The 27,252-nt window shown below is 44.3% G+C and overlaps 2 protein-coding genes across 2 annotated transcripts in view; both read left to right on the plus strand.

Annotated features, from left to right (window-relative positions):
• The window catches only part of LOC137895871 (streptococcal hemagglutinin), a 7,299-nt gene extending 4,000 nt beyond the window's left edge, over positions 1–3,299 (plus strand). Inside the window, exons 3-4 of the mRNA XM_068741399.1 lie at positions 3,124–3,195; positions 3,252–3,299. Coding sequence (XP_068597500.1) covers positions 3,124–3,195; positions 3,252–3,299 — 120 coding nt within the window. The remainder of the gene's footprint in view (positions 1–3,123; positions 3,196–3,251) is intronic.
• LOC137898865 (tyrosine-protein kinase CSK) lies at positions 2,933–27,252 on the plus strand. Its single transcript, XM_068742955.1, has 13 exons — positions 2,933–3,195; positions 15,811–15,898; positions 16,875–16,988; positions 17,719–17,831; positions 20,836–21,055; positions 22,973–23,066; positions 23,530–23,595; positions 23,706–23,805; positions 23,947–24,037; positions 24,228–24,301; positions 24,755–24,950; positions 25,505–25,591; positions 25,892–27,252. The coding sequence occupies exons 2-13, from the start codon at positions 15,884–15,886 to the stop codon at positions 26,072–26,074; spliced, it is 1,353 nt and encodes a 450-aa protein (XP_068599056.1). The 5' UTR covers positions 2,933–3,195; positions 15,811–15,883; the 3' UTR covers positions 26,075–27,252.

Genomic DNA, 27,252 nt, shown 5'->3' on the forward strand with positions numbered 1-27,252 from the left:
CTTGGGCAAGACACTGAACCCCAAATTGCTCCCAGTGGGTCTGACCGCACCTTGCATGGCAGCAGTCGCCCACTGGAGTATGAATGTGTGTGTGAATGGGTGAATGTGAGGCCTCATGTGAAGCGCCCTGAGCACCGCGAAGCGGTGGAAAGGCGCTATATAAGTGCAGTCCATTTACCATTTACCATAATTACTAGGAATGACTGTCACACTGCAGGTCAAGAACATCCACATCTGTTGTTCTTTGTTCATGCCTTCATGAGTGGTGTAGTTTTATTTTTAATCGAAAACCTTAGTGAAGAGGCTCATATATCAAACTGGTTTGCTGTCTCAGATCCTTTTATCAGGTTAGCACTGTAATGCTTAAGTGTCTCAAATTTACACTGTTCAGATCAAGTTTAATTTTGTATTGTAGTAGAAACCTTTTCCTGTTAAGTTCTTTAGTTCTAAACTTGAAGCGTATTTCTGATAGAAAAAAAGAATAGGATCAATTATGCAAATTTAGAGACAAAGTCAAACACTAAAGAACGTTTTGAAGGAAAAAAACGTTGCTTTAAAAGAAAAGAAAGTAGTCACTAAATAAACCACAAGGTCTTGCTAAATATTACGGATATATGAGTTGTGCTGCTGCTGTTGTTTTATGTTTTACATGGATGTACACAGTAGTTGTATCACTGTCCCTTCTTGAAATATGCTTGTGGTGTTTTTAACTTCTGTGTGGGTTGCTCTGGTTATTGTTACATGCACGTGACTGAATTAAAGGATGAGTTTACCTTGTTCAGAATAGCACATGCTGGTGGGATGAAGGGGGGCGGGGCGCTTCCTAGTATCCTTATAAACAATCAGTCTCGTTTGTGAGGCTTGGTCAGATTTGGATCTCGACCGGTTAGCGCCATCTGTTTTTGAAGTAGCAGATATGCTGTTTATAGGATACCATAGTTACTGGTTAACGTGTGATTATTAGGTAGAGTAATTGTCCTTGCTTCAACTCAGATTTCACTGGCTCTGATACATCAGTGACGAATTAAAAGCATAGCAGTTTGCGTTGTCCTGCTCAAACAGGCCTGTGCAGATAAATGCTGCCCTCTAGTGGAGCAGCACGTCTTAAGACAGTCCAGGCCACACATTTTAAAAATCCTGTGGACATTTAGACAGGTTGTTTATCTGGAGTTTAATAGCTTCATAGGTTAACAGTGAAATACTACACACATCCAGCCACTTACGATCTGTTTCTTCTTCTTTTTTCTCTGTCCCAGACCTGCCAGCATGCCCTGTGGATTTGCTGATTAGGCCAATCACACCCGAGCTGCCGTCCTGAGTATCGTTCCTGCCTGCAGCAAGCATCGTCAGATTGTTGAGGCAAAGTGGACCCTCTCTTGGGGCCTTCTACTACCTTCGGCTGAGGCAGGAAGACGGGTATCCCTCTGTGACACTGGGATCCCTAAGCTGGCTTCGGAGAAATTTGGAATCCACTGTCAGTCGCGGTTTGGTTGTAAATTTGTCGTACTTTTGGTTTGGTTGTAAATTTGTCGTACTTTTGGTTTGGTTGTAAATTTGTCGTGCTTTTGCACCGTGCACAAAAGACTTTCCAGTGACATTGCACCCAAGTTGTAAATGGACATTAAGAGAGAATGTTTGCTTTTGTTTCAGTGGTTAAAGCTGTGAATGTGCTGATAGCTGAAGAGTAGCTGTATGATCAAACAAATACTTTGTTACATACTTGAGGGAACGTTTTAAAGCATATGGTACTATAGCGGTTAACCCCGTACACACTGGAAGCTCCCATGGGAATGTCCATGTTGCGTGTGACAAGTGTTGTTATTTGAAAGGGAAAGGCTTCCTGCTCGTTGGTGTGTTTTGATAAGGGCCACAAAATGCTGACCACTGAGTGTGTCTGTAACCTCCGACCCTCTGACCAATCACAGCGCCGGAGACGGTTCCTGTTTCCTTGTTGAGCCTGAGCCTGGTCCTGTGGCCCAGAACACAGCTCAGTTTAAATCTGCCTGCCAGTCCACTGCTGGTTTGCCTCCATGATCATCTGTTTGGTGTTGCCTTTGGTTGTAGTATTTTTCACTGAAAATATGCATTTTTTATTGGTAATATTTGTATTTATTTTGAAGTGCATCTCAAGAATGATGAAAAACAACAACTTTGCACTTGCATCTACATGGCAGTTTTCAAGGCTAAGCATTCTCTAATATGATTGTTACCGTGCTGACCTCTAATATCAGCTTTCAATAAAGATTTGTAGGCAAGCTAAAGTGATATTGATCATTTCAGGGCATCTAATGACATTTCATCTTTTTGAAATGAAACATCCTAGAGGTGTCATCAAAGTGTGGAATTTGAAGTTCCAGCACATAAACCTACGTGGAGTCTTGACCTTGAGGAAAGATCAAGGTTCTCCAGGAGCACTGACAGAAGTTGGTGTCTGGCGATGCACCACGTTTGTAGTCGGTCATATCAGCACAAGTAGTCATGCAGTAGTCAGTAAAAGTAGCATATATTTTATTCAACAGTACATTTTCCCCAAAAACCCAATCTGTGACGGGGCTTGAATGATTTAATGCGTGTGTACGCACATTTTGTCTTAGATATCGGGACACAGCAGGTGTGGTGTTTGTCTTACACGACTCCTACACGGCTGCTTTTCAGGAATTAAATTCAGTATTTCAACGCATCACAGGAAGTCTCTTCGGGAACATGTCAATCAAAACCACAATTTTGCCATTTCATCTGGAACACACTGACCTGAACTACTACATGGTCAGGATACAAAACATTGTGTGTTCATCTTGTACATTTACCATAGTTTTACACGGTAATACGCACCGAGTCCGTTACAGGTAGGCCACCAGTCGCACCTGTTGGCCACACGGTGGCGCGCACACCGCGCTCAATCGGTGGTTGCGCTGTTTGCGCATGCGTGTTCCGCGGACGGAGCGGACGGAGACCATTTCCTCCAGCAGCAGGCCTCGTAGAGCTTCGCCACACACACGCACGCACACACACACACACACACATTACCATAGACTCATGTGGATAGGATACAGGCAACCCTCGAACCAGCGCCGCGTTTGGGCTTGTCCGGCTTTAATACCCCTGGATGCCCCCCGACCTCAGGACTTGCCCTCATGGACCTTCCTCGCTAGTTCGCAGGAACATCTGGTCCGACGCTTCAGCGGCATCTTCTCGGTGAGTTCCCCGCGGCGCTGCGCGGCGCTGTTTTTGTCCGGTTTGTGTCGCTTTAGCCCCGGAAGGTTCAGACCGTCTCACGGGAACATGTCGCTGTTGGGTAATCGGTTCTGTGTTGGCTTGAGTTTATATCAGTGCGCCAGCAGCACCAACGTGCTGTGCGATGGTTGATTACACAGCGATCATGTTAGCATTAGCTGCTAGTCTGCTTCAGCCCCATTCTCACATTGCGTTGCGGTCCGGGCATTGTGTGTGTTTGTTGCAGACATTGTGAACACAAACAGCGGTGAGACGACGCGTGTGTTTCCGGCCGATGTGAACCCACTTACTCTTTCGGGAGGTAGAATTGTGTTGGGACAAACATCCTCCTCTCCCTGTTTCGAGAGTCGGACTCCTCGATCGTGTTTTATTGTACCCATAGTGTGTATTCTGTTCTGGTTCCGCTCGTATTCGGTGGCACATTGTGCTTGACTGCTATTCGGAGCGGTCCGAACGGGAGGCTGGTCGGGGCTGGAGCCCGAGCAGCCTTGTGCTGGAGGCGGATGGTGAGCCTTTGGGGTTCGGGTAGGTTAAAACTGACTGGAGATCGAGGCTTTTGTTTTCATCTGCATTTTGTTACGGTGACAACATGCTCGCGTCCATGTCAGGCCCTTCGTGATTGTTTTATAATTGGGAAATGCATGGCTATGTCCGAAAGTGGATGTCGCTGTGTTAACCACCTCCGTGCTGCCCTGAGGATGGAAACGCTGATCCCTCTCTCTGGGCTGAAATTGGTCTAATTTAATGCGTTTTCTCTCTTACGTTCTGCTAAACCTTCTTGTGTTTACGAGCAGACTTACCCACCATGTTTAAGAACGAGGAGGAACATTGCTGGATAATTGCCCCGAGATAAATATACAGTTCTGAGATGACGCCGCTCATCCCGGTTGGAAACGGCTTTCCCCTTTGCAGCGTAATGACAGTGCATGCTAAGTGCTAAGCTACAGGCACTGGTAAACCACTATTGTCTTGCTTAAGGTCACGTGGTGCTTTATGAGCCAAATGTTAAAAATCATTAAATAAATGAAAAAAAATGTATTTATATACAAGTACCATTGTTAAATGTAGTAGGTATTATATACTTGAGTTTAATCTGCAATACTTTCATCTTTTGATTTTTGTTTGAGGGTTTCTTACACAATAATTCAAGATAACTCTACATACCTTTGCAAGCTGCGGCTTGACTGGAATAAGCGATGCGGTATCTGTAGCACATTGTTGCGTTGCGTAGTATTCCCATGTACTTTTACCATGTAGGTGAAGACCTCCAGACTACTTTGTATCACTCTTAATCACTTGTACTATCTTTTTGTGTTGTTGTTTTTAGAGAACAGATCAAAATCTAAAATGTCACCCACTCAGAATTTGCAGGTAATATTATTATTTTTTTGCTGCGCTCAGTTTGAGGCTGACCAGGAATAGTTTTTTCTTGACGATCGTGATGTTTCCCTTGTTGTCTTAAAGGTCTGTGTGTAATAATTGAGGTCAGTTTTGCCTGACACGCTTTGAAGCACAAATAGTTTCAGTTCAACGCAGTGAAATGCATCGACCCTCCAAACACAGCGCGACTCATCCCTGGTCCCAGTAGTGAGACACTCTAGCCTCCATCTGCGATTTGACCAATCTGGTAATGTGGCATTGGACTCGCAGACTAAGATCTTCTCTTTTTCAACAGCTTTAACCCCGTGTCACTGACTGGAGACAAATTCAGAGTGGTTTCATTTAGGTTAAACGGAAATGCCCGAGAGCCCTGCTTACATGGCGGCTGTTCGTGTTGTAGCAGTGATTCATGAGGAGGCTGATAGAATTGTCTCGTCGGTCCTTAAAGCTACAAGGAATGGCTCTGTCTTACTGTCATGCAGGGGGCTCCGAGTCCGGCTTAAGCGCTCAGCAGGGGAGCGACGGCTCCTCTTTCTCTACACCGACCATTTCATTGTCTGTTTGAAACCTGTCCAAAGATCTGCTGACCTCAGTGCAATTATCCTGTTTAGGTTGTTCCTCCACTGCATCCTCTTCTCTGCTCTTTTTCTTTGATCAGCAGGTGCTATGACAAAGGAGGGTTCTTCATGGCAACTTCTGTAACGGTAAATTGACTCTTACTACAAAAGCACTTGCATTATGAATCATTGAATCCGCCAAGAAAATTATGACAGCCAATTCAAAACAGATTTTTCATGTTTCGGTTCTTAGTACTGTGAAGTTTCTTGCCGTAAGATGAGATATTTATCCTGTGATGTATGGTGGTGGCTGGCGACAGTTATAACTAACAAAATTCATAGAATAATATTGAGTTTATGTGCAGTCTAAAATGTTTTCTTGCCGCTTCAAATAAGGACCCGGGACAAAAGCACAACACGAATGCCAACGTTTTTTTAATTTGGGTAGAATCGTGGTATTGTTACTCCCAACTGTGAGGCCTGCTCAGCTGGGCAGTGACAGGCCTGTTATTTGCCCGGTGCTTCAGTACAACCGACACCACACCATTACTCGGTAGATTGTGCATTAAAAATTAATGCAAACATTTAGTGCAATACTGAAGACGCATGTGACTGCCAGTAAAAAAAAAAAATACTATAACATGAAAGTATAAAATAATATAGTTTGGTTCTAGCTGGTAACCGTGGTTGCGGTCGTAAAGTCGGTCAGTCGTGAGTCACATAGGCCATAAGTCGATGAGTATCTGTATTACTTTAGGGACACCTGTCAGAGGCTGGATAGGTGTGAATATACTGAAGCTCCAAACCCAAACTTTACTTGAGCAGGAATGTAATTTATTTAGTTTTGTAACATGCTTGAGTTAATTTCTCTCACTTGACATTGCATGTCCTGGCATGTGACCATTGTAATGGATGCAGTGTATTGTCAACGCTGAAGCCTCTTGTTGTGGAGTCCCAGTCAATAGGCCATTGTTTACATTTGGGATTGCCAACATGTTTGCGAGCGACTGGTAGCTTGTTGCCCGATTCCAAGTAGCTCGTCAAAGGGTCAGAAAATAGGAACATGCAATTGAAAAGACAATTGGTCTGCCGTTGGGGCGAACCTGTTTACATGTCTACCCAATTTCTAACTCCTATTATTTGACATACAGTGGCTGCTTGAGCTTGATTTCCTGGCAGATGCAACTGAGAAAATTAACCACCCGAATCTACAGTTGCAAGGCAAAGATTAAAAGCTACCGGTGTTTGATCTGATCAGCACCTTTTCTGTGTATCTGCTCTTATCTGAGGCTGCTGCTATCTGTGTTTTCCTCTTTCATTTCATTTCATTTTATTATTTTTTATTTTATTTCATTTTATTTATTAGTTCTCTTCTGTCATGGTAATACATCGACGACGATACAAAAGACATCACAGCAATAACAATGCATACCATGCAAAAGAATGGCATTAGAGATGCAGACTCATAGAATATCCTCAGCATCGTCTGGCAGATGTTAAAGGACCTGAGCCTACTCAAAGATAGGAGGGGGGGGGGGGGGGGGCTACAAAAGCACTTTCTTATAAAGGGTTTCAGTGTTCCGAGCCAAGTCCAGTTTATTATCAGTGCAGACTCCCTGATATTTATAGTCCTCCACTGAGTCCATGTTGACCCTCTGAATGGAAACGGGGGTCACTGGAGACTTTGTCCTCCGCAGGTCCACCACCAGGTTCAGCTCACACCATGTGACAAAATCCCTAACCACAGCTCTGTACTCAGACTCCTCCCCCTGCTGATAATCCAACTATGGCCAAGTCATCAGAGAACTTCTGAATGTAGCAGGACTCTGACCGATAGCTGAAGTCTGTTGTGCAGCGGGTGAAGAGGAAGGGAGAGAGAACAGTTCCCTGAGGTGCCCCAGTATTACTGACCACTCTGTCTGACACAGCTCTGCAGGAACACGTACTGCGGTCTGCCAGTCAGGTAATCATAATCCATGACACAAGAGGGACTCCAACCTGCCTCTCTTTTGGCTTCGCACACGGCGATCAAGCAAAATTCCTGGGACAATTGTCAGAACTCAAGTATTTAGAGTACCGGTACATGGAATGGTGTGTTGCGTAAATCCAGCGCTTGAATCGTGTTTTCTTTTATGGTACACTAAGAGCAGCTGCTGTATATTTCCCTTTTTTAAACCAAGAAGCAGAGTTTGCTCAGGTGAGGAGTTGGATAAAATAAGGAGCACTATCAGTAGAAGTTCAAGTGAGGAATAACTGACTTCAGTTAAGTTTTGCACAAGTTGCCGGTCAAGCATGAATGTTGTACTTGATCACTCGTGCTGCTTGTGATGTTTTCCATCTGCCATGAATTATACGTTTCATGCTTGTTGTTGATTTTGAGTGAATGAGCTGTTTGTTTCCAACATTTCCTCCTTTTCCAGTTTTTTTGCACTAATGACCACAACCATTAAGACTTACTGATCTGATCAGTTGCAGTGAGGTTCAGCAATGATCAGAACAAATAGCTTATTATTGTCTTAAATTGTAGCCATCTTGCCAGTGTGGAGTACAAACACTGTGTATTTAGGGTTAGGGTAACTGAGATGTGATTGTGGTTCATATGAATGCAGTCCTATTTATTGTGTGGTGAGATTTTATGTTGTTTTTTTTGTTTGCTGGTGAAGAGCTCTGCCTCAAAACAAACTCTATCGTCTCAGTGTATCATATCTTCATTTGAGGTCTGTTGCAATGTTTCCTTTTTATTAGGGGAATATTTCAGGTGGCCTTGTCTGCATGTACATTTCCGTTTAGGCTATCTCTATATTAAAAGTATTTAAGTTATGTTGCGTTGCTTATTTATTTGGACTGACGGGAGTGTGCGGCAGGTGTGAGGACTATGCTTCATGTCGTATGACCTGTTAGCACAGACATCTCAATCAGGCTGTGTGTTCCTTACCTGTGTGGGTCATAGTTGTATCACTGCATTCTTCATCTTGCAAGAGAGATACCGTCTACATCGGAATTCTCAACCACATTATTGCTATTTCCTGTAACCCCAAAGTGAAAACTGACTCTCGATGTCTTTCCTAAATGCCATACAACCTGTAAGCAATAAAGAAACACCTTTAAACAGTGGTAGGTTCACTTGGACAATACAATAGTGTTCATTGATTGCTTCCTATTGTGTTTTAAGTTTGTCTGTTTTTTGTTTCAGCTGATGCTGTGTGTAGTTCTCCCTTCAGAGAGTGGCTGGTAGGCTGTGGCGTTGGGCTCTGTGTTTTCAGAGTTGAGTGCTCTGGATTGTGCTAGCATGGGAATTCCTTTAGGCTTGTTGTGATTTTTTTAAATAAGGTTTCTTGAAGGTGTTTTTTCATGTATGGATCGGAGTGATGTCATAGTTCCTTTTGAATACATATCCTGGCAGACGCAACCTGCGCTGACTTGTGGCGTAGATGTAATGCATGACATACTTGAGAAGAGAATCCCACTGATCGTCTATCAGGCAGTTCTCCTTTCACTTAATTGGGCTACGTTTCTTAAATTAGTCTTTGAAAGAGTCTAATGACCTAGTTAATGTGGTCTCGAGGGTTATACTATTGTAGCTGAAATATGACATCATTATTATTGCTCAATATTGTGAGGGAGGATTATTGCATCTCTCAAAATCAAATACTTGTCAGTGTTTTAGCAAATTTGGCACCAGACTTATTGAAAGACTAAATATATATTTTTTTGATTGATTGTCCACAACAATTACCGGTAATCATTGATTCTGCAATATCACACATTTTCTGGAACATTCTAAATAAACCTTTGCTCAAAAATGAGAAGCTTATCAGCAGTATGGTTCTGTGCCGGAGGAATTGTCAAAGGAAAAACCTGTCGGATGCTAGACAGTGCTCTCATTTCACTTCCTGTCAGAGAGAAGACTCGTGCACATATACTGAATGTGCACATGCATACATTTTCAGTTCCTGTGAAGTCCATGTGAGTCAGTCCAAGCAGACAAATATACCTGCACTCTGCTGTTGATGCCCCACATTCGATGCTTGTGAATTATTAATTCAGAGTGCTGGCATAGCAGGATGGAGCCTCCATTATTCATGGTTGGAACCAACAGATGAGATGTTGTTAATATTAAGGACCAGCAGGCAAAGTGAACTTTGCCGTGTCTTCTGCTTTGTCTTCACTCTCGCTTTTAATAGGCCGGTGGCAGTATTGGAATTTTCAGAGTTAGGGTGACCCATAACCGAAGTGCATGATATGATGAGTTGGGTACTTAGACAGAGAGGTTCCAAAGACTTGCTGCACTATCTGTAATGCAAAAGCTGACCAGGCATTTAAATACCTGGTCAAATGCAAAAGAGTGTGCTGTGTTTCACAGCCTGAAACCAAAGTATGTAGCTGCAGCAGCATTAGCATACATAGTGTGTGGATGTCGTGTTATTTCATTGACGGGAAGAGTACAAAACTGACTGCTTCAGCCATAGTCGGACAAATGAACGTCTCTGTCCACCCTGGTTCCGTATGTTGCACCGCTTTTCCCTGAATCCAGGGCAGAGAGTGTTAATGTGAGATTGCTGTTCCTTGTGTAACTTTTCAAAAAGCGGCATGGTGGTGCAGTGGGAAGCGCTGTTGCGTCACAGAAAGAAGGGCACAGGTTCAAATCCAACTTTGTTTGTTTGCATGTTCCCCCCCGTGCATGTTCTCTCCTGGTTCCCCGGCTTCTTCCAACCACCAAAAACATGCAATTTAGGTGAATTCGTTATGCTAAGTTGCCCTTTGGAGTGTGTGAATGATTGTCTGTCTGTGTGGCCCTGCGATGAACTGGCGGCTTGTCCAGGATGTACCCCGCCTCTCGCCCATAGACGGCTGGGATAGACTCCAGCAATACCCTCTGGAGCATATCAGATGAAATGGTCGGGAAAATGAATGAATTTCTAATGCATCTTGTATACATTTCTGCTTTAAATGGTTTTTGTTTGAATAAAAATGTAGTTGCGTCTTCCTAAAGGAACAGAGTGGACTGAAAACAGCCTCCTGCTCAGGGATAATAAGGTTCATGTTTTTCATGTTGATTTGACATCGGCTCACTTCAGCATAATTTACTGAGAAACTGGAACTGCGCATATTGTATTTCTTAATCTGTCGTTACTTCATGCACGGTTAATCTGTATAATCTCTGTTTTGGCCAAATGGAACTCTGGTGCTCTTTTACAGTTTGGATTTTGCTCCGAGCTTCTCCCTCAGCACCCGTTTTCTCCCTGCATCTCTCCTCCCTCCCTTATTAGTTCAGAGTTTCCTCCATGGTGGCTGTGCTGCTGCTGCCACTGAATGCTGCTTTTATTTAAGAGATTTGGCGCTCCAGTCGCCACTAATGCCCCTGCCATATTGTACCAGCGCCCTGCTGCGGCTGGTGCTAATGACATTCTTTGTGTCTCCGTCCTCGTGCTTTGCTCCTGATTTCCTCCCCCCTTCTTGTCTGAAAGGAGGACTTCTCATATGCTGCCATCAAAGGGAGGAGAAGAAGCGGTTTAAAAACAGGGCAGGCGGCTCTCCCTCTCCCTCCTCACTCCTTTTTCAGTCACTAATGTATGTATGTATGTGCGAACATGAAAAACAGCATACATTAAACCATGGATGGAGAATGCTGATGCATATCTATGCAGCTGGCAGAGGTGAATTCTGTTATGTTGTCAGTGAAGTTGAAGCAACATTGACAGGATAAGGCTGAAGGTTGTGCATTAGTGTGTATGCAGCACTCAAGTAGACGTCTCGCCACAAAGTCAGCGGGGCTCCCCCCCCCAACCCTTTGACTCAGCCAGCATTCCCTCCACCTCTCATCCCATCTCCGCTTTGAGAGCTTCCTGTTGCTTCCACTTCCCACACCGGAGTGTTTACCTGTCAGTTCTCCCTTCTACGTTCCACTCACGCAACCCGCTTACTGCATAATTGCCTCATCATCTCAGTCGAAGTCTTCAAATTGCTCATTGTAGCGAATCTTTGGCTTTCTGTCCTTTTTTTGGACAAAAATTTGGATTATTGCTGTCCTTGTATTTTGTTGTGACATATTGAGTGATGCTTTATTTCGTACCTGTGCTTTTAAAAGTGATAATACCCTAGCAGCCAGCCTTTACCAAAATATAACGAAAGAAAAGTAATGCATGCAGGGTTCACTCACAAAAGACAGGCTCTTGAAGGCAGCGCCGCCAACGTGTCTACAGTGACGAAAACGACTGCAGCTTGCCATTGCCTGCATGGATATTTCGAGGATATAAATAGATGGGACTGGATGAGTGTGCGCTGGAGCTGCAGCACACAAAGCTCAAACAATAAACTGTCACCACGACCCTTCCTCCCTTCTGCTTGCTTCAGTCCAGCAGAAGAAGAGGAGGAAGAGGAGGAGGAGGAGTAGGAGGAGAGTGGGTGTTCTCGTTCCCTCTTCCGCTTCCTGCCTCCCTGCTTTTGTAATCTGTCATCAGTTGCGAGTCCTGTTACAGAGAGGAGGGCTGCTCAATTAGGCTGCTCTTTTTTTTTTTTTACTATTTATATTTTTTGTTTTTTATAGATTGGAAAAAGGCACAGCGGCAGTGTATTCGACACACACATGACTGCTCTGCTCTATTATAAATACGGATGTGATTTCCTCACTGGTGCTTTCGTCAGGGTTATTGGATGCGTCTGGAGTGGGCGATAAAATGTGCAACACATTCAGCCTGATTCCAGACATCACGCTTCATCGGCTGTTGGAGCAGGACAAATGAATGTTTCGTTAAAGCCAGTAAAGAGAATCAGATTCAACAAAAAAGAGCACAAAAAGGCCTTAAAATCAAGCCAGTTAAGTTTTATGTCAGTTTCTGATAAGTTATTTTCTGTTTGTGTCGAATTTGAACCCGAAGGATGTCAGTTCACATCTCTTGGCCATCTGGGAAATCTGTGTCAGGGCAAAGTCTTTAATCTGACATTCGTCTCCTCCCTCAGAGATTAAGTGCGATACCCTTGAGCAAGGCACTTAACTGCCAGCTGCACTGCAGGGATTAAATTTAAGGCTACAAGTCAGTTGTCGTGATGGGCAGCATTTTAAAGTTCAGTAAATGTTTCAAAGACCACTGAAATCCCCAATCCTGGACACGGCATCCATCCTCTCTGAATATCGGAGCAAGCCTCAAACTCCCTTAACGTTCTTCTTCGCCGTGATCCTCCCTGTATTATTCATCACCCCCTGCAGCACTTTCCCCATCTCTGCTCTACTTGAGATTGCAGTATCCCTTTCATCACCTATTTGTACCATAATACTCAACTTTTTTTTTACCACCCTGGATAATCTCTGCACCTCTTTCAGGAAAGGACTAATCATACTGCTCCTCATACTAATACTCAAGGAGACAATTACTTCATTTGCATATTTCACTAGCGAGGGCATGATATTCACTCCCATGGACACTGCCTTAAATATCAACATGTTGGGTCTTTAGTTTTGTCTATATCCTCCTGAGACCCACAAAGAACTCCTGTGACATTTCGTGACTAACAAGACGAGGAAGCTAGAGGAATGTTGTTTACTGCTTGTGTGCATAAGGCTGTCTCTTGTTACGTGTGACGGGATCTGCTGACTAATGCTTGCTCAGTAAATTGAGTTTCCCCTCAGGAGAATTAATGGCATCATGATTGAAACGGCACTTTATATTTGGGCCAAGCTAAAGTAGATTTTAGTATCTTCTGGTAGAAACCATGTAAATAGGAGTGTAATCTGTGGATGCCAATAGGCCTGTTTGGGCCAGGATCTGTTTACATAATTTTAAGATCTGGCACAGTAGAACTTTACAGCAGCACAAGCTTCCAATGATTCAGGATAAGATGAAATGTGAAATGTCTCACTTACAAACTGAAACTTAAAAAGAAGAGATGGAGCTAGAAGGTGCTTCGATCCATCAGGATGTGAACGCTGCCCTTTAGCGAGCAAGCCGGAGGCTGGTTTGTAACACTGCAGCTTAATATCGGCTTAGTGTCGTGCTACTGCCTGCGAATGGTCTGCTGTGGCATTGCTGTTTGTGATGTCAGTGCATCAAGTCGGTCTCTTTACACGGTGAAAAGGAAGCATAAACCCGAGTCTGAATTGTAGCAAATGTTGACATAAAGCAGCCAAAAATAATATGACACCTTTCAAAGGAAACACATTTGTTCATTTCAGTGTTAATGATTGATAAACCTTTCCGTTTTTGTCTTTTTCCTTTGAACAAACTGAAGCCGCTTCAACATTGCCTGCCCCCCACCCCCCCCCCCCCCCCCCCCCCCCCCCCCCCCTCCACTGATGGTTCCCCGATAAAGAAAGCGTAGGTGTAATCTCATTCACAGCTGTCTCGGTGATGTGGAAGGAGACACCTTTTGATTGTCTTGGCTGAGCGGATTTGTTTTTTTAAGATGGTATTATTGGATGTCTTTGTATGCTATTAGCTATGCTTTGTGTTTAGCAAAGTAGAATGGCTCCAGAATTCTGGATATGTACGTCATGCCGAAAGAAAAATAAACATTAATCTCCAAGTATATAGTATAATTGATAACGGGCAACATTCAGAGAGCACGAAGATCTGCTATTGCTAACAGCAGCCTTTGAAGCATTTACTTCCCGGTGTGTTGCCATGACATCGACAGCAGCGAGGGGAGAAGTGAAGGAGAACCTCACTTGGGTTTTTTTAGAGCTGAAGTTAACTAGACTGATTCATGGTTAATTTGTTCTTGTCATCTTCACATGTCAGGAGCTCGATTTTATTTTGTATTTGCTTACCTTTTTTAGCAGCGATGCGGTGCATCTGTAAAGCGTTCCTTATTTCATTCTGTTTTGTGGGTCACAGTCGTTGCTGGAGCCTATCCCGGCTTTCTATGGGTGAGAGGCGGGGCACACCCCGAATACAATTTGGAATGTCCAATTCACCTAAATTGCATGTTTTTGGAGGTGGGAGGAAACCGGAGAAAACCCACGCGGACACGGAGAGAACATACAAACTCCTCGCAGATAGGATTCGAACCCGATGCCGTGTTGCTGTGAGGCGAGCCGCTAACCGCTCCACCACCGTGCTGCTTTTAGGTAGATTAGCTCTGTAGAAAAGGCTTCTAATTGGGAATTCTGGAACATTGTGTTCTGAGGTGCCTTTGCACATACACGGCACTTTGCTTTATTTGACTTAATGGCATTATTGCCATGAAAGTTCTACATAGATATTAAACAACGGTGAGGTTGGTCCAAATGGTAGCCTGACCTCTAGTTAGCAAATCAAGCCAATGGTATATAGCAAAGCATTTCTTTTTCATTGTGGATTTAGAACCATGTGCTTGGTACCAAAAGTCCCGCAGCCACACTGCAAAACAGCCGGCTGTAGAAAACTGAACGTAAGAGGACCTGCTCACTCACAGCCCTTCCAGACCTCTCCTGACTCCCATCAGGAAAGCAAGGTGAGCAGCGATGCTCTTGAATAGCTCTACATTGCGTCGCTCAGCACTGCAGCGATGAGAATAGAAGCCTTCATTACTGGCCTGCTGGTGCGGCTGCGGGTTGGTGAGCCGCGCTGGCAGAAGGCAAAAGGTGGGTGCCCTCTGGGTGCGGTAGATCAGCCTGGCTTGGGATATATTTGGCTTTGTCAGTTTGCGTGGTGATCTGCAGCAGTCTGCAATTAGGCTGTTTCCTGTCTTGGTGCAGGATATGCTAGTGCTGCTCGTACGGAGCATACTCGACAGCGCCCAGGCCCATCTGAAGACCGAGCTGTGCTCCGTGGACACGGTGTTATTACTTACTGACTCACGTTCAATGCAATGGATGATTAGTACTTGTGTCACCTCAGCATTTTTTTAAAATAATTGCGCTATGATTGCATTCAGGCTGTGTCTTCTGCTTTGTTTCCTGTTGTTTTAGCTACACTGACGTAACCGGTACTCTCTACAGTCCCTCCCTCCATCCCTCGTACAAAGCACTGGAAAATATGCATCGGCTGCTTCCTCCTTCTCCCTCTGCGTCTTAGCTTCCTGTTCTCTGTGCTGGTCGGAAGGGCGATACTTTGAATGGAGGCTACTACTGGAGGCCTTATTCAGTTACTGTCAAACAGTCAGTGTACAGTTATATAATATTTAGTATATTGCTTCTGTATTTACTCGGTAAGGAATGTTTGATCTTGTCGCACCAGTTTCTTTTTTAACTGAAGGACGCAGCTTTGTTGGAGCCACAGTGCATTTTTAACTGTTGACATTCTTAAAGACATATTTCCTCATCTTGATGTCATCGCGCCGTCGTGCTGTCAAGCCCCGCCTTTATGTTGTGTGTCTGTTTTAGCGTTAAAGGGGAACGTAAGCTCACTGGTCCACATGCAGTAGGGAGAGCGGATCATTATGACCAGCATATGTGATGTGGTCATACAGCCAGATCCTAATTGTACTTCATGTTATTCTACAAGTCCTTTGTTTATACTAGTAATACCTCCCAAATACTGTTTGGATATATCAGGAAAAATATTTTTGGCCCTGTGAATGCTGGCATTGTGTATATTCAGATGTTAAAATCGGACTGAACCATTGTCAGCTATGTGTCATGTGAATGTTGCAGACAAACGAGAAATGTTTCAAAATGATTGCATCAATGATGTATTTTTATTTTGCCTTGTTTTTGTAACAGCTCTGATGGTACTAGCTGAGCAGTGACCGCTGCCCGAGGCCTGAGGACGCCCCGCTGCCCAGTTCCCTTTATCATGTCTGGGACGCATGTAAGTGAAGCACATGTTGTATTTCTTGATTTATTATTAAGTTTAATATACATGCTGGCTAAAGTTGAAATAACACACACACACACCCCAAGGTGCTGACATAAGCCTATATCAGTAATTTTTTAATGCACAAAGCTTCTGCACTCAGGAGTGGGGCGGCTTATTTTAGTGGTTTCTTATTACCATGGTGTCTCATAGGCTTAACTAATGCTTTTTAAGTGCTAGCTTCAGAGGAGGATCGCGTTCTCTCCTGCACTTCTGCCTTTATGTGTCCCGATTGATCCGTGTTGGTTTGGTGTACCAGACCGCAGCGCTTCACCGTCGTTAGGGTGAACATCACCTTTCCTACTTTACTGAATACAGTGAGTACGGTGGTTTGTCCTCTGTCACAGTTGCAGCGGTTCCCACGTGGCATCAGTCACGTGCCTCTGCCATTCATAGATATCTGTACTCTAGTTTTCTCAAGTAAATCCCAATTTGTGCTGCATTTTGTGTACTTACTGATTTAACAGTGCAAACTGAACCCACCAAGCAAGCATCTATAGTCATGCAGGCATCAACTTGATTCTTTTTTTTTTTTATGCCCTTCTTGAAGTACAGCAGAAAGTAGATGGGAGAAAAGCCAAAAACAAGAGACACTGATACACATTCCACTTAAAAAAGACGATTAAATTGTCGGTAAATGGTAAATGGACTGCACTTGTGTAGCGCTTTTTACACCGCTTCCCGGTGCTCAAAGCGCTTTACATTTCGGACTTGGCTGTTGTGAGTCTGTGTTGTTGACAGAACCACCCGGCTATAACTCTATAAAAGAAAAAGCAATGTATATTTGTTTTATACCCCGTCCCCCTCAGTGCTGCTGTAGGTTGTAGCTCATCTTTGACCAAGTGCCTCAATTCAGCAACACGTGTTTAAGTTGTATAATTGTGATTACCAATATCCTGTTCTCTGTCCTGACCTGTCCTGTGTGGCGTAGGCACCGTGGTCAACTGGCACTGAATGTGTAGCCAAGTACAACTTCCAGACAGCCAACGAGCAGGACCTTCCTTTCTGTAAAGGAGATGTGCTGAGCATTATCGGAGTCACCAGGGTGAGTAGATGAGTGCGTTACATGTGCTGCAGTAGCCCTCAAAGAGACCATCTGGTCAAGTCATTTATTTATTCTAGAAATGAGTCATGGATTTAATATTAAACAAGCTTTTTAATGCGCGTCATCCTGAGGTACCGTCATACATATTTTGCGTTTGTACACGAAGAAAACTAGAAAAGCATTCGGAGAGCGTAAACCTCCACCAAGCAGCTCGTTCCCCTCCTAATTAGATTTAAACCGTCGACATGGTGATCTGGATCATCATTAAAAGGTTCTAAATTGTTCTTGCTGTCTTTATACACCAACCGTGTAAGTGAATCAGAGTTTATGTATTTTTAACTGATTTTTGAATCCATAAATGGGGTTTTCAATGGTAATATTTAATATTTTTTCCTGACCTGGATCAGATCCAGAATACATTTTACCCCTTTATGACTATATAAGTTTTTGGCTCAGTCAATTGAATGCACATTTTACAAGGTATGATTTAATTTTTTTTTTTTTTTTAAACACCTCCGTTATGAGTAAATGTAAAACATAATTTATACTATATCACTATTGGGCTGCTCAGATCAGCCATGCCAAGAATACGCTGAATGTGCCCTTCACTGTTTATGGAGTGGTTTGGATTGTAACCCTGCTGCTTCACTGCTGCTGCTGCCTCGGTGTATGTAGAGGAACAGGGATCCTCTTATTAGTGCAAAAATGAATGTGTGTTCTGTGCTTTTAGGATCCAAACTGGTACAGAGCAAGGAACACGGTGGGCAGAGAGGGCACCATCCCGGCAAACTATGTGCAGAAAAGGGAAGGAGTCAAGTCGGGGGGGAAACTCAGTCTTATGCCGTAAGTACCCCTGGGGTAATGGCAAAAAATAACATGTTTGTGTGCGTTATATTTATTTGGAAGCATACACCCAAATTTGATATAATGTAATTCAATGTATCATCATGGTTGCATGAGGTTTACATAAAATATCATTGGTGTGTTTTACATTAACAAGCGTCTTTGTTAAATAATGAGATTAATAAACGATAACCCTAACCTGTGATTCGCCCAAAGGAAAAGTATATTAATGAGCGTTTGAATGCAGTAATATTTGATATTATTTATTTATTGTTGGTGACTGTTGTGGAGAAATCTTTATTAAAATTCGTGTTTTTCTTCGTACCTATTTTTACCCTCCACGTTGCTGATCTTCAGCCCAGAAAAAAGTTAATCTTTACAGTTTAATTTATATTAAAGATAAATTAGAGGACTAAACTCTGTGCTGAAGACCTTTTTATTAGAGACAGAATATCCATACAAAACAAGATGCAACAAAGTCATCCAAAAATAATTTGTCTTCTGCACCTTCACCAGTGATTCTGTCTTAAGGTGTCGTCCCTCCGTTTTATTTCTGTTACCTGCAGTTGGGGAAATTGTGTTGGTTTGAAGTCAGGCAAACTATGGAAAGATGGAATTTCCACCTCTCTCGTCTGTTGCGTCTTTTCATGTCTGTGACTGCCTGCCGCTGAGGTGCGTGCAGGATCCGCTGTGTTTGAATCACCGTCTTTCAAACAGCTGTGATTTTGCGGAAAGGAGAACCCAGCGAGGTTTATGCAAATGAAATGAGACTGCAAGCTGCTGCAGTGTCACTGTCATCGGAAATCCAAAGCTTTAGTACAAACTTTAGCAACGATTGTAGTCTTCAAGTGACAAACAAGTATTAAAGCGGCTGTTTTTAATTAACACTTTAGTAGAAAGTGTTTTTCAGTGTGACGTAAAGAAATGTAAGCCTATAGTCACTGCTGGGTGAAGGAACGCTGTGCTGAGAGACCCCACCAACCTCTCTTTAACCAGTTAACTGTTTCCAGTGTTCTGCTTTTGTCTACAGACTGTTGTACAGATACAGAGATATGTCTGAGGATCAGACGAGAGGAGTCTGTTTGACGGGCAGTCTAGAATGTATCACTGCTCATCAAGTTGGTGCAGCGTCACTGGAAAATCCACAGGATGCAATTATATGAGCCATTTACCGTCATTTGTCTCACTTGATCATGTGCTGTTCAATGCATTAACTTGGTATTTCGCCATACTTTATACTCTGGTAGGCCATTATGAAGATAGTCAAAGGATCTTCAGCTGTACTTGGTCGTACTTTAGATCTAGCTCCAATTATATCTTTCCCCCTGCTTCGAAGCTTTTAAATGCTAAATGCTACATTCAGTCCAGCCCTACTCCTAAATAGTTTGCATGGTCACACTTGCTGACTTTGAGATCACTGCGTACGTGTGTGTTTCTCCGAAACGCTCGGAACATCAGAAGGCATGTCTCTGGTGCCATTAACTGCAGCCCACAGAGACGTGTTAATATTTTCTGTATGTATGATCACTAACAGATGTCAGAGACCTCTCCCTTTCCTGTGGGTTGCGTAAGAGCTCAGCTGAGGTCTTCTGTCCCCTTTTAGGTGGTTTATGCAGTCATGGCTTTCTCTCTTTGCTGCCCCCATGTGGCAGACATCTTTTATACACAACAGGAAAGCTGGTTCTTATGTCATCTTACCATTTCATGCTTGCCACATTGATAACTGCATTTCTGTGATGTAATGTATGAAGACTATTGTTCACTGCCATGGACAAATCAGCTATGGCGTGCCCACTAGAGGGCGATGTGCAGCTCTGGGGAATCCTTGCTTGGCGCCTGCTCTTGGATTAGTGGGAGTTAAGGAGTTGCTGTTCATCGGAGAAGCTGTCTACACTGATCTAATCAACTCAACCCATATTAAGCTCCTTTGCCACAAGGGCCTCTGCTGTCTGAGGCAGAGTATGAAGAGGAGCAGAAGGGAGTGACTGGGGTGGTCACGTAAAACCGGCTAAATCAATTATGGTTGTTGATTAGCTCCCGTTAGCCAGCCAAGACGGAAAGAGAGATGCTGGAGTGACATGCTGATGAGATCCGCTCTTGGAATGTCGGTACATTTGAGCTGAATTTTATAGAGGCTAAAGAAGTCGTACTAAAAAGAATGGCTTTGCCACAATGCTGTATTTAACTAGGAAATATAAGGTACCCCACACTGAAGCATTGGCATATAAAAGATTCATATAGAAACACAAAAATGTCATCCCAATCCATCTGTTTGTAGCCTCTTGGATTCACAGGCCAGGGTAAAATAGATCAGATGCCTGAGCTGGTTTTCTTCTATATTGTTTTTTTTTTTTTACTGTGTGTTGGATAGCATTCCACCCACTTCCGATGGAGGCTGACCTCCATCGGAAGTGGGTGGCTTGCTTCTGTCCCTCCTCCCACCAAGTCGCCTGCCTGGTTTTTGCACTTTCCTGTTATTGCGGTCCCTGCTTGTCCGTTTCCGACCCTGCCTCAGGCTTCTTTAGTGTGTGTGAGTGAGTGTGTGTCTGCACACGCACGACATTTGCTCTTTGGGTTCAAGTCTCTTTCAGTGGGAGGCCCCGCCCCTGCAGTACTCAAGCTCAACACAGTGGACGTGCCGTGATGTGTGGAAGTGAATCTTGTGTGTGGTTGGAGCTAGAAATGAGCACGATGAGTGCAGCGAGCAGGAAGGCCTGCGTTATCGGATGTAGAAGCCCGTCTGATGCTGTTAGCGCCGACATGGCAGATAAGAGTCGAGTCACTTCCACAGAGGGAAGATGTTACGGATACATTCCTGTAAATGGATCGTTCTTGTCTCTTGTGCAATTATCCACTCTGTATTTGTGGGTGTGAAAACTGGACCAAGTCAGTTTTTAAATCTCAGCACCCCTGACCTGCTTTCCCCTTTTCTTTGCTCCTTATATTTTTCATCTTTATAATTTCCTTAATCCTCCATGCTCGCCCCCCCCCCCCCCCCCCGTAGCTGGTTTCACGGGAAGATAACCCGGGAGCAGGCCGAGCGGCTCCTCTACCCTCCGGAGACGGGCTTGTACTTGGTGAGGGAGAGCACCAACTACCCCGGCGATTACACACTGTGCGTCAGCTGCGACGGCAAGGTTGAGCACTACCGCATCATCTACCACGACGGCAAGCTCACCATCGATGACGAGGAGTACTTTGAGAACCTCATGCAGCTGGTCGAGGTGAGGGGCCGTAGCGTCTGTCTGCTTTTACTCATTTCCCGGACGTTTAGTTTTCTGCTCTCTCCTAAATTGAAAGAAATAAAATGGATCTGCAGTCATCGGTATTTAAAAAGTAATCATTAGCCACTCTGTTTCGAACTTCCTTGGCTGTTGTATAAAAGGTTTTAAATCTCTGTCTCTTTGATTGCCTCTGTGACGGTTTAATCAAGCGATCAGTGTATCTGGGCGTACACCTGTCGGCTTTTGTGATCATTTTTAAATGATCACAAAATGTAAATCATTAAATCTGCAAGAACTCTGTATATTCATGATGCTGATAATTCACATCCATTATCTGTGGCAGGATTTCATGATGATATATAATTAAGGATGCTTTTGCGTATGATGACATAACTGTTAAGGCAACCCACGTGTGTGCGCACACACACACACACACACACACACCCCTACAGTGTCCTCAAAGTTTCTTTAAAATCCAGCGCTTGTTTGTCATTGCGTCTCTCCCTCATTATCGGAGCGGTTCAGAAGGACGAGGTCTGAAGGTAGAAGGAGAGAAAGTACAGCTGAATTATTAGCCATCAGGTTTTAATTGGACTCCATCCCTCTGCCCGGTGGAACATTGAGAGTGGATGGCATGAATGTGCCAGCTGGCATAGAGGCCATTGACATCACCAATGCAATCTTATCACAGCCATCTGCAATCTCTTTCTCCTTCTCCATCTCCCTCGGTCTTATTCTCTGCCCCCACTTCCTCTCGCCGCCTCCTCTTCCTCTCTCTGAGTTCCCTCCTGTCATACTGCTTTGCTTCCTACTCTTTAACCATCTCTACATCTTACTTAACTACATTCTGCCCTCCCAAATGTATATATTTTTCTGTTCTTCCGGTCTTTAAATCCACCGTGGTGTCAGTCAGTCATATTTCAGTATGAAGAGTCGAGTGAAGCAAAGCTGGACCTGTATGGTGTTTGCGAGGGTGAAGCGGCATGGTGGAAGCACATTTCTCATATTTTATACTTATTAATCTTCATTTAGCCACAACCTTAAAGCTTCTCACACATTAAAAGATCATACATGTCATTTGTTTCACAATGCTAACCATACAACATGCAGTATTTTCAAATAAATGATATCGCTTAATCTCAATACCCGGTAAATGGCTGTAAATGATAGTTGATCCCTTCTTCACCATGCTGCCCCCTGGTGGTTTTCTTGGTAACGTGCACTGCTGTTGTATAACACTCATTGTTTACACTCATTAAAATGACACATTTGCATTCATGATGATAATGCTGAGCAGATTGATATGGGTTAGTTTTGTTTCTGGGGGTGAAAGGTCAAATCCAGTGACCTCTCAATACATTATGTCTGTACCGATGATCCTGTAGCTGTAGTTTGATGTATTTCCCTGTAATAAGCCAAAGGTTTACCATGTTTCAATGTAGAAAGCTATTGTGTGAGATGAAAGATGGGGCAGAGATGTTTTCCACACTCTCCTCATGAACACAGATGCTTGTTGATCAAGGTTCTCATGTCTTTCTTTGGCTGAAGGCAAACACCGCTGATATTCTACACATGGTAAACAGACAGTGCTTCCTCCACAATCGGCTGTTTCAACACAACCGGAATGCTCTTTTATCGCCACCTTCGTCTTCCTCTCCGAGGCGGTGCTGGGAGCATCGTCCTCACTTTTGCTTTGCATATCAAAAGCTTGTGTTCTGAATTAATCTGTGAACAACATCGGTCCCCGAGCATTCAGCCAGTGCTGTCGACGGCAGCAGCGCATCGTATTAAATAAAGCTTTTTAAAATGCCAGTTGTTCCAAAATGACTGTTTTTTTTTATAATTTATTTTCAAACGCATGCAATTTTGTCTTCGCGTGTTGAAACTGTATTTCTTCCCTCTATTTCTTCTCCCCAGCATTACACCAAAGATCCGGATGGACTTTGCACCAAGCTGATTAAACCCAAGCTGATGGAGGGAACGGTGGCCGCACAGGACGAGTTCTCCAGGAGTGAGGGCACACTGAGCTCACTGCGCTGCTCTACGGGGACGCGGGCACTTAATTGTGCTTGTTCTTATTTAAAGTCACAGTCGAAACCTTCCTCTCCCGCATGAATCCTCTATCATTGTCTTCATAATAGCATTAGTCAGCAGAGGGTACTTAATCCTCGGGCGTCTGGGGAGGATTGCTGGGCTTCACCAGTTCTCAAGGTCATTCTGCTTCTCCGTCCTGTTGGTGCACTCGGCTCATACTTACACCAGAAACCTGTGAAAAACTAAGGCGACACCATTCCTCCCAAAGGAGCGACGCATCGCTGACACTGATCAGAAAATACAAATTATGCTCCCTTTAATTTTTTTCCAATACTTCCTTACAAAATGTTTTAAATAATAATACCTACGGCAGTTTGTCTTTGTGTTCAATAATGACGGACGATTCTATAGTCTGAGTGTCCTCTGTCCTCTCTTGGCAGGCGGCTGGGCCTTGAACAGAAAGGAGCTGAAACTCCTGCAGACCATTGGGAAAGGAGAGTTCGGAGGTGATGAATTGATTTTCACGTTTGTCCCTGCATCGTTTCCTTTCATGCGTCAGAGCCATAGGTTGCCTTGATATTGTACTAAAACTCCATCGCATCTGTGTCCTTGACAGATGTGATGGTCGGCGACTACAGAGGGACCAAGGTGGCGGTCAAGTGCATCAAAAACGACGCCACAGCGCAGGCTTTCATTGCTGAGGCTTCTGTCATGACGTGAGATCCTCAGACTTTCTTTGACCTTCACTACATCCTGTTTGGTGTCTGTTGTCCCGCTGACACATTCTTCTCTTTCACAAATAAACAGAGAAGCTTCTGCACCAACACTTTATTTGTTCTCCTTCATAATTTGTACAGGCAACTGAGGCACAACAACCTGGTGCAGTTGCTCGGGGTAATTGTTGAGGAGAGGGGCAGCCTCTACATTGTCACAGAGTACATGGCTAAAGTAAGTTTACTATCCGTGCGTACCTTTTTTTAACGAGTCTCAACATGTTTAAAAATGCTGAATACTTTGAAATATGCACATATTACATATTTATCCATGGGGCGGGGGGGGTAATTTACGCGCTCGGGCCTAATGACACTAATATTAACGATCACGAGGCGAGCTTTTAATCGTCTGGGCTGTGTAACAGGGAAGCCTGGTGGACTACCTGCGCTCTCGGGGGCGGACGGTGCTCGGCGGAGACTGCCTACTCAAGTTTTCCCTGTGAGTCGTCTTCATTGCTTTCAAATACTGGATTGCATTTGTGGAGAAGACAAATATGTATTTGCACTTGTTTGGAGTTAAATTGCTGCTCTTGAGCTGCCAGAATTTGAAACGTATTTCAAAAGATCGACATTACAAACGAGAAGAACCACAACGTAAAATAAGTGCAACCATTACATGTGTCGATGCTAAATGGTTCCTTGTTGGGTGCGTGAACTTTCATCCGCACAGAATGATTTACGTGCGTGTCGGTAATGTTTGCGTGAGGCAGTGAATTTGTTTTGAACTACATCGACATTTAGACGGTGAATAAAGGAGGGAAGTCAGTGACGTTAATATTTAACCTGTTTTTATATTTCTACCTCAACAACTACAGAGGAAGTAGATCACACAGGTTGGCTGATATTATCTTCATCATCGAGTCGTCATCTCTCCTGTCTCCCTGTCACCCAGTGATGTGTGTGAAGCCATGGAATACCTGGAGGCCAACAACTTTGTCCACAGAGACCTGGCGGCTCGTAACGTGCTGGTGTCTGACGACAACATCGCCAAGGTCAGCGACTTCGGCCTCACCAAAGAGGCCTCCTCCATACAGGACACTGCCAAGCTGCCCGTCAAATGGACCTCCCCTGAAGCACTAAGGGAGAAGGTGAGGAAAGATCATGCGAATGAATAGGGAGGGGGGGGGGGGGGCACCTGCTTCACCCAGTGAGTACTGGCATGCCTTAAAGTAGTGTTAATTGTGCAGGAAGGCAGATTGGGGAGTGCCACAGGGCAGAGCAAATTCCTAGAACAACAATGATCCTGTTTGTGTGACTGACCCAATCGTCACTTTCAGCTTCAGTTTGATTTTAGTTGCAAGACTGCTGCATTATTATTTATCTCAGAGCCACTATGTTTTACTAAAGCACCAAATCCACAACCCAGATTACACTGATGTGTGGTAGGTCTGACCTTTTCATTTTTTATCCAACTATTTTAAGAGTTATGAGTAGGAATAACTTGGAAGCATTTAGATTCTTGATTTCTATAAATCATCAAAATCAAATGTGTTGTTTTTGTGGGCCATAACGTACCTCGAAAAACAAAAGTATAAATATTTTCATGAATGAAATATCAAAATCAACTGAGTTACTCTTGAAGTGTTTTTTTTTTATTAATTTATTCATTCCTTCTTTACTATTCTTCTTTTTGGCACCACAGAGGTTTTCCACCAAGTCTGACGTCTGGAGCTACGGAATCCTCCTTTGGGAGATCTACTCCTTTGGCCGTGTGCCTTACCCCAGAATCGTAAGTGCCTGAGCAGCAGATCTCTGCGGCGCGCCAGCAGATGGCAGACTTAATTGCACGGACCGGTGCTTATTTGTGTTTTTATTAATGTGCTGGATTAGTGAAATATTTGACCTCAGATTAATTCGATTTGTGCATGTAAACTACCGGAGCAGGTGATAAAAATGTCGTGTATCTGGAATAAATGATGACTGGAATTATTTGGGCATGCTTGAGCAGAACTATTTTTGCCTTGGCTGTTGTTATGTTCTTGTGCTATGAGATGAATATTAGCCAATGACGCTCTTCCTCATCTCCCAGCCGTTAAAAGAGGTGGTGCCGCGGGTGGAGAAGGGATACAAGATGGACGCCCCAGACGGCTGCCCAGCAGTGGTGTACGACCTGATGAAGCAGTGCTGGACTCTGGACTCCGTGATCCGGCCCTCCTTCCGTATGCTGAGGGAGAAACTGCAGCATATCAGGGCCAAAGAGCTCTACCTGTGAAGAGGAGGCCTGGGCAGGAGGGAGCGAGGGGGGGGGGGGGGTGTGTGCAAGATGCAGCCCAGAACAGCTGCGAAGTGGTGATGGGAGGGGAGGAGGAGGAGGAGAAGAGGGACCACAGCACCTTCCGCCTTGCTGTCCACCCTGTTGTCCTGTAGAACTGCCACACCATGCCCCCCTCCCCTGACCTCGGACCGCCCCCCCGGCCTCCCTCTGCTTCCAAACAAGGACTGCTTTCCTGTTTGTGTTGTATAGCTCCTCTTCTCTCGATGGACCGCTGTTCTTTCCTCCTCCTGAACCTGCTGCTGCTCACCTGCTCTCTCTGTGTTCTCTGTCCAACGTTCCCTTACTCCTCCACCATTAAGGTCCCTTATCTTCCTTTATGCCCCCTCTCCTCCTTCTCCTCCTCCTCCTCCTCCTCCTCTCCTGAACGTGGCATTAACCGGAGGGGAGGCTGGCCTTTTCCTCCACGTTTGTCAGGTGCTCTTTCTTCTTCCCCCCTCTCTCCATCATTCCTGATGTTTTGCATGAATCCAGCTCAACTGTCATTCCATCCCTCCTTTCCTTATTTCTCCCTCCCGTTTGGCCTGGTGTCGGGTGTGGGCCTTCGCTCTGTGCCAAAGTGCCTCCAGTCCACAGAGCCCCAGACTCTTCCCTCCAGCATTTATTTCAACTGGACTGTTGTGTTTTGATTTTGCTTTTTTTAAATAAATCTTTTTTTATGCTTTCTTTATTTTTTCAGGGAGGTTATCAAACCATTTAAGTGCTGTCTCCCACCCCCCCCACCCCACCTCTACCATCACCCCATCATTCTAGGGTGTTTTCTGTCCAAGAAGAGCACGTGAACAGGAACAGAGAGACAGTTTGGGGAGCAGTAAGTGCTGTGTTTGTGTGCTGCCCATAGGGGTGATGTTGTGGAGGGGTGGGGCAGGGGGGCAGGATGCGGACATGGTTGATTCATCATATGTGGGCTTGTTTTTATATCAAAATATATTTAAAAGAGGAGAACAAACTGACCGGGGTGGAGAATGAAAGGCCTTTGATCTCTGAGGAATGTTCAGTGAGTGCTGGGGTTGGGTTGGTGCATGCTGCGCGAGAGGCCTTGGGTTCAACTGTCAGTGCTTTCAGTGTTCATTGTTTTATTATGCTATCATCATTATGAATAAATCATTCCATCTGAA

This window comes from Brachionichthys hirsutus, chromosome 1 (assembly GCF_040956055.1).
Source record: "Brachionichthys hirsutus isolate HB-005 chromosome 1, CSIRO-AGI_Bhir_v1, whole genome shotgun sequence".
NCBI classification, from domain to species: domain Eukaryota; kingdom Metazoa; phylum Chordata; class Actinopteri; order Lophiiformes; family Brachionichthyidae; genus Brachionichthys; species Brachionichthys hirsutus.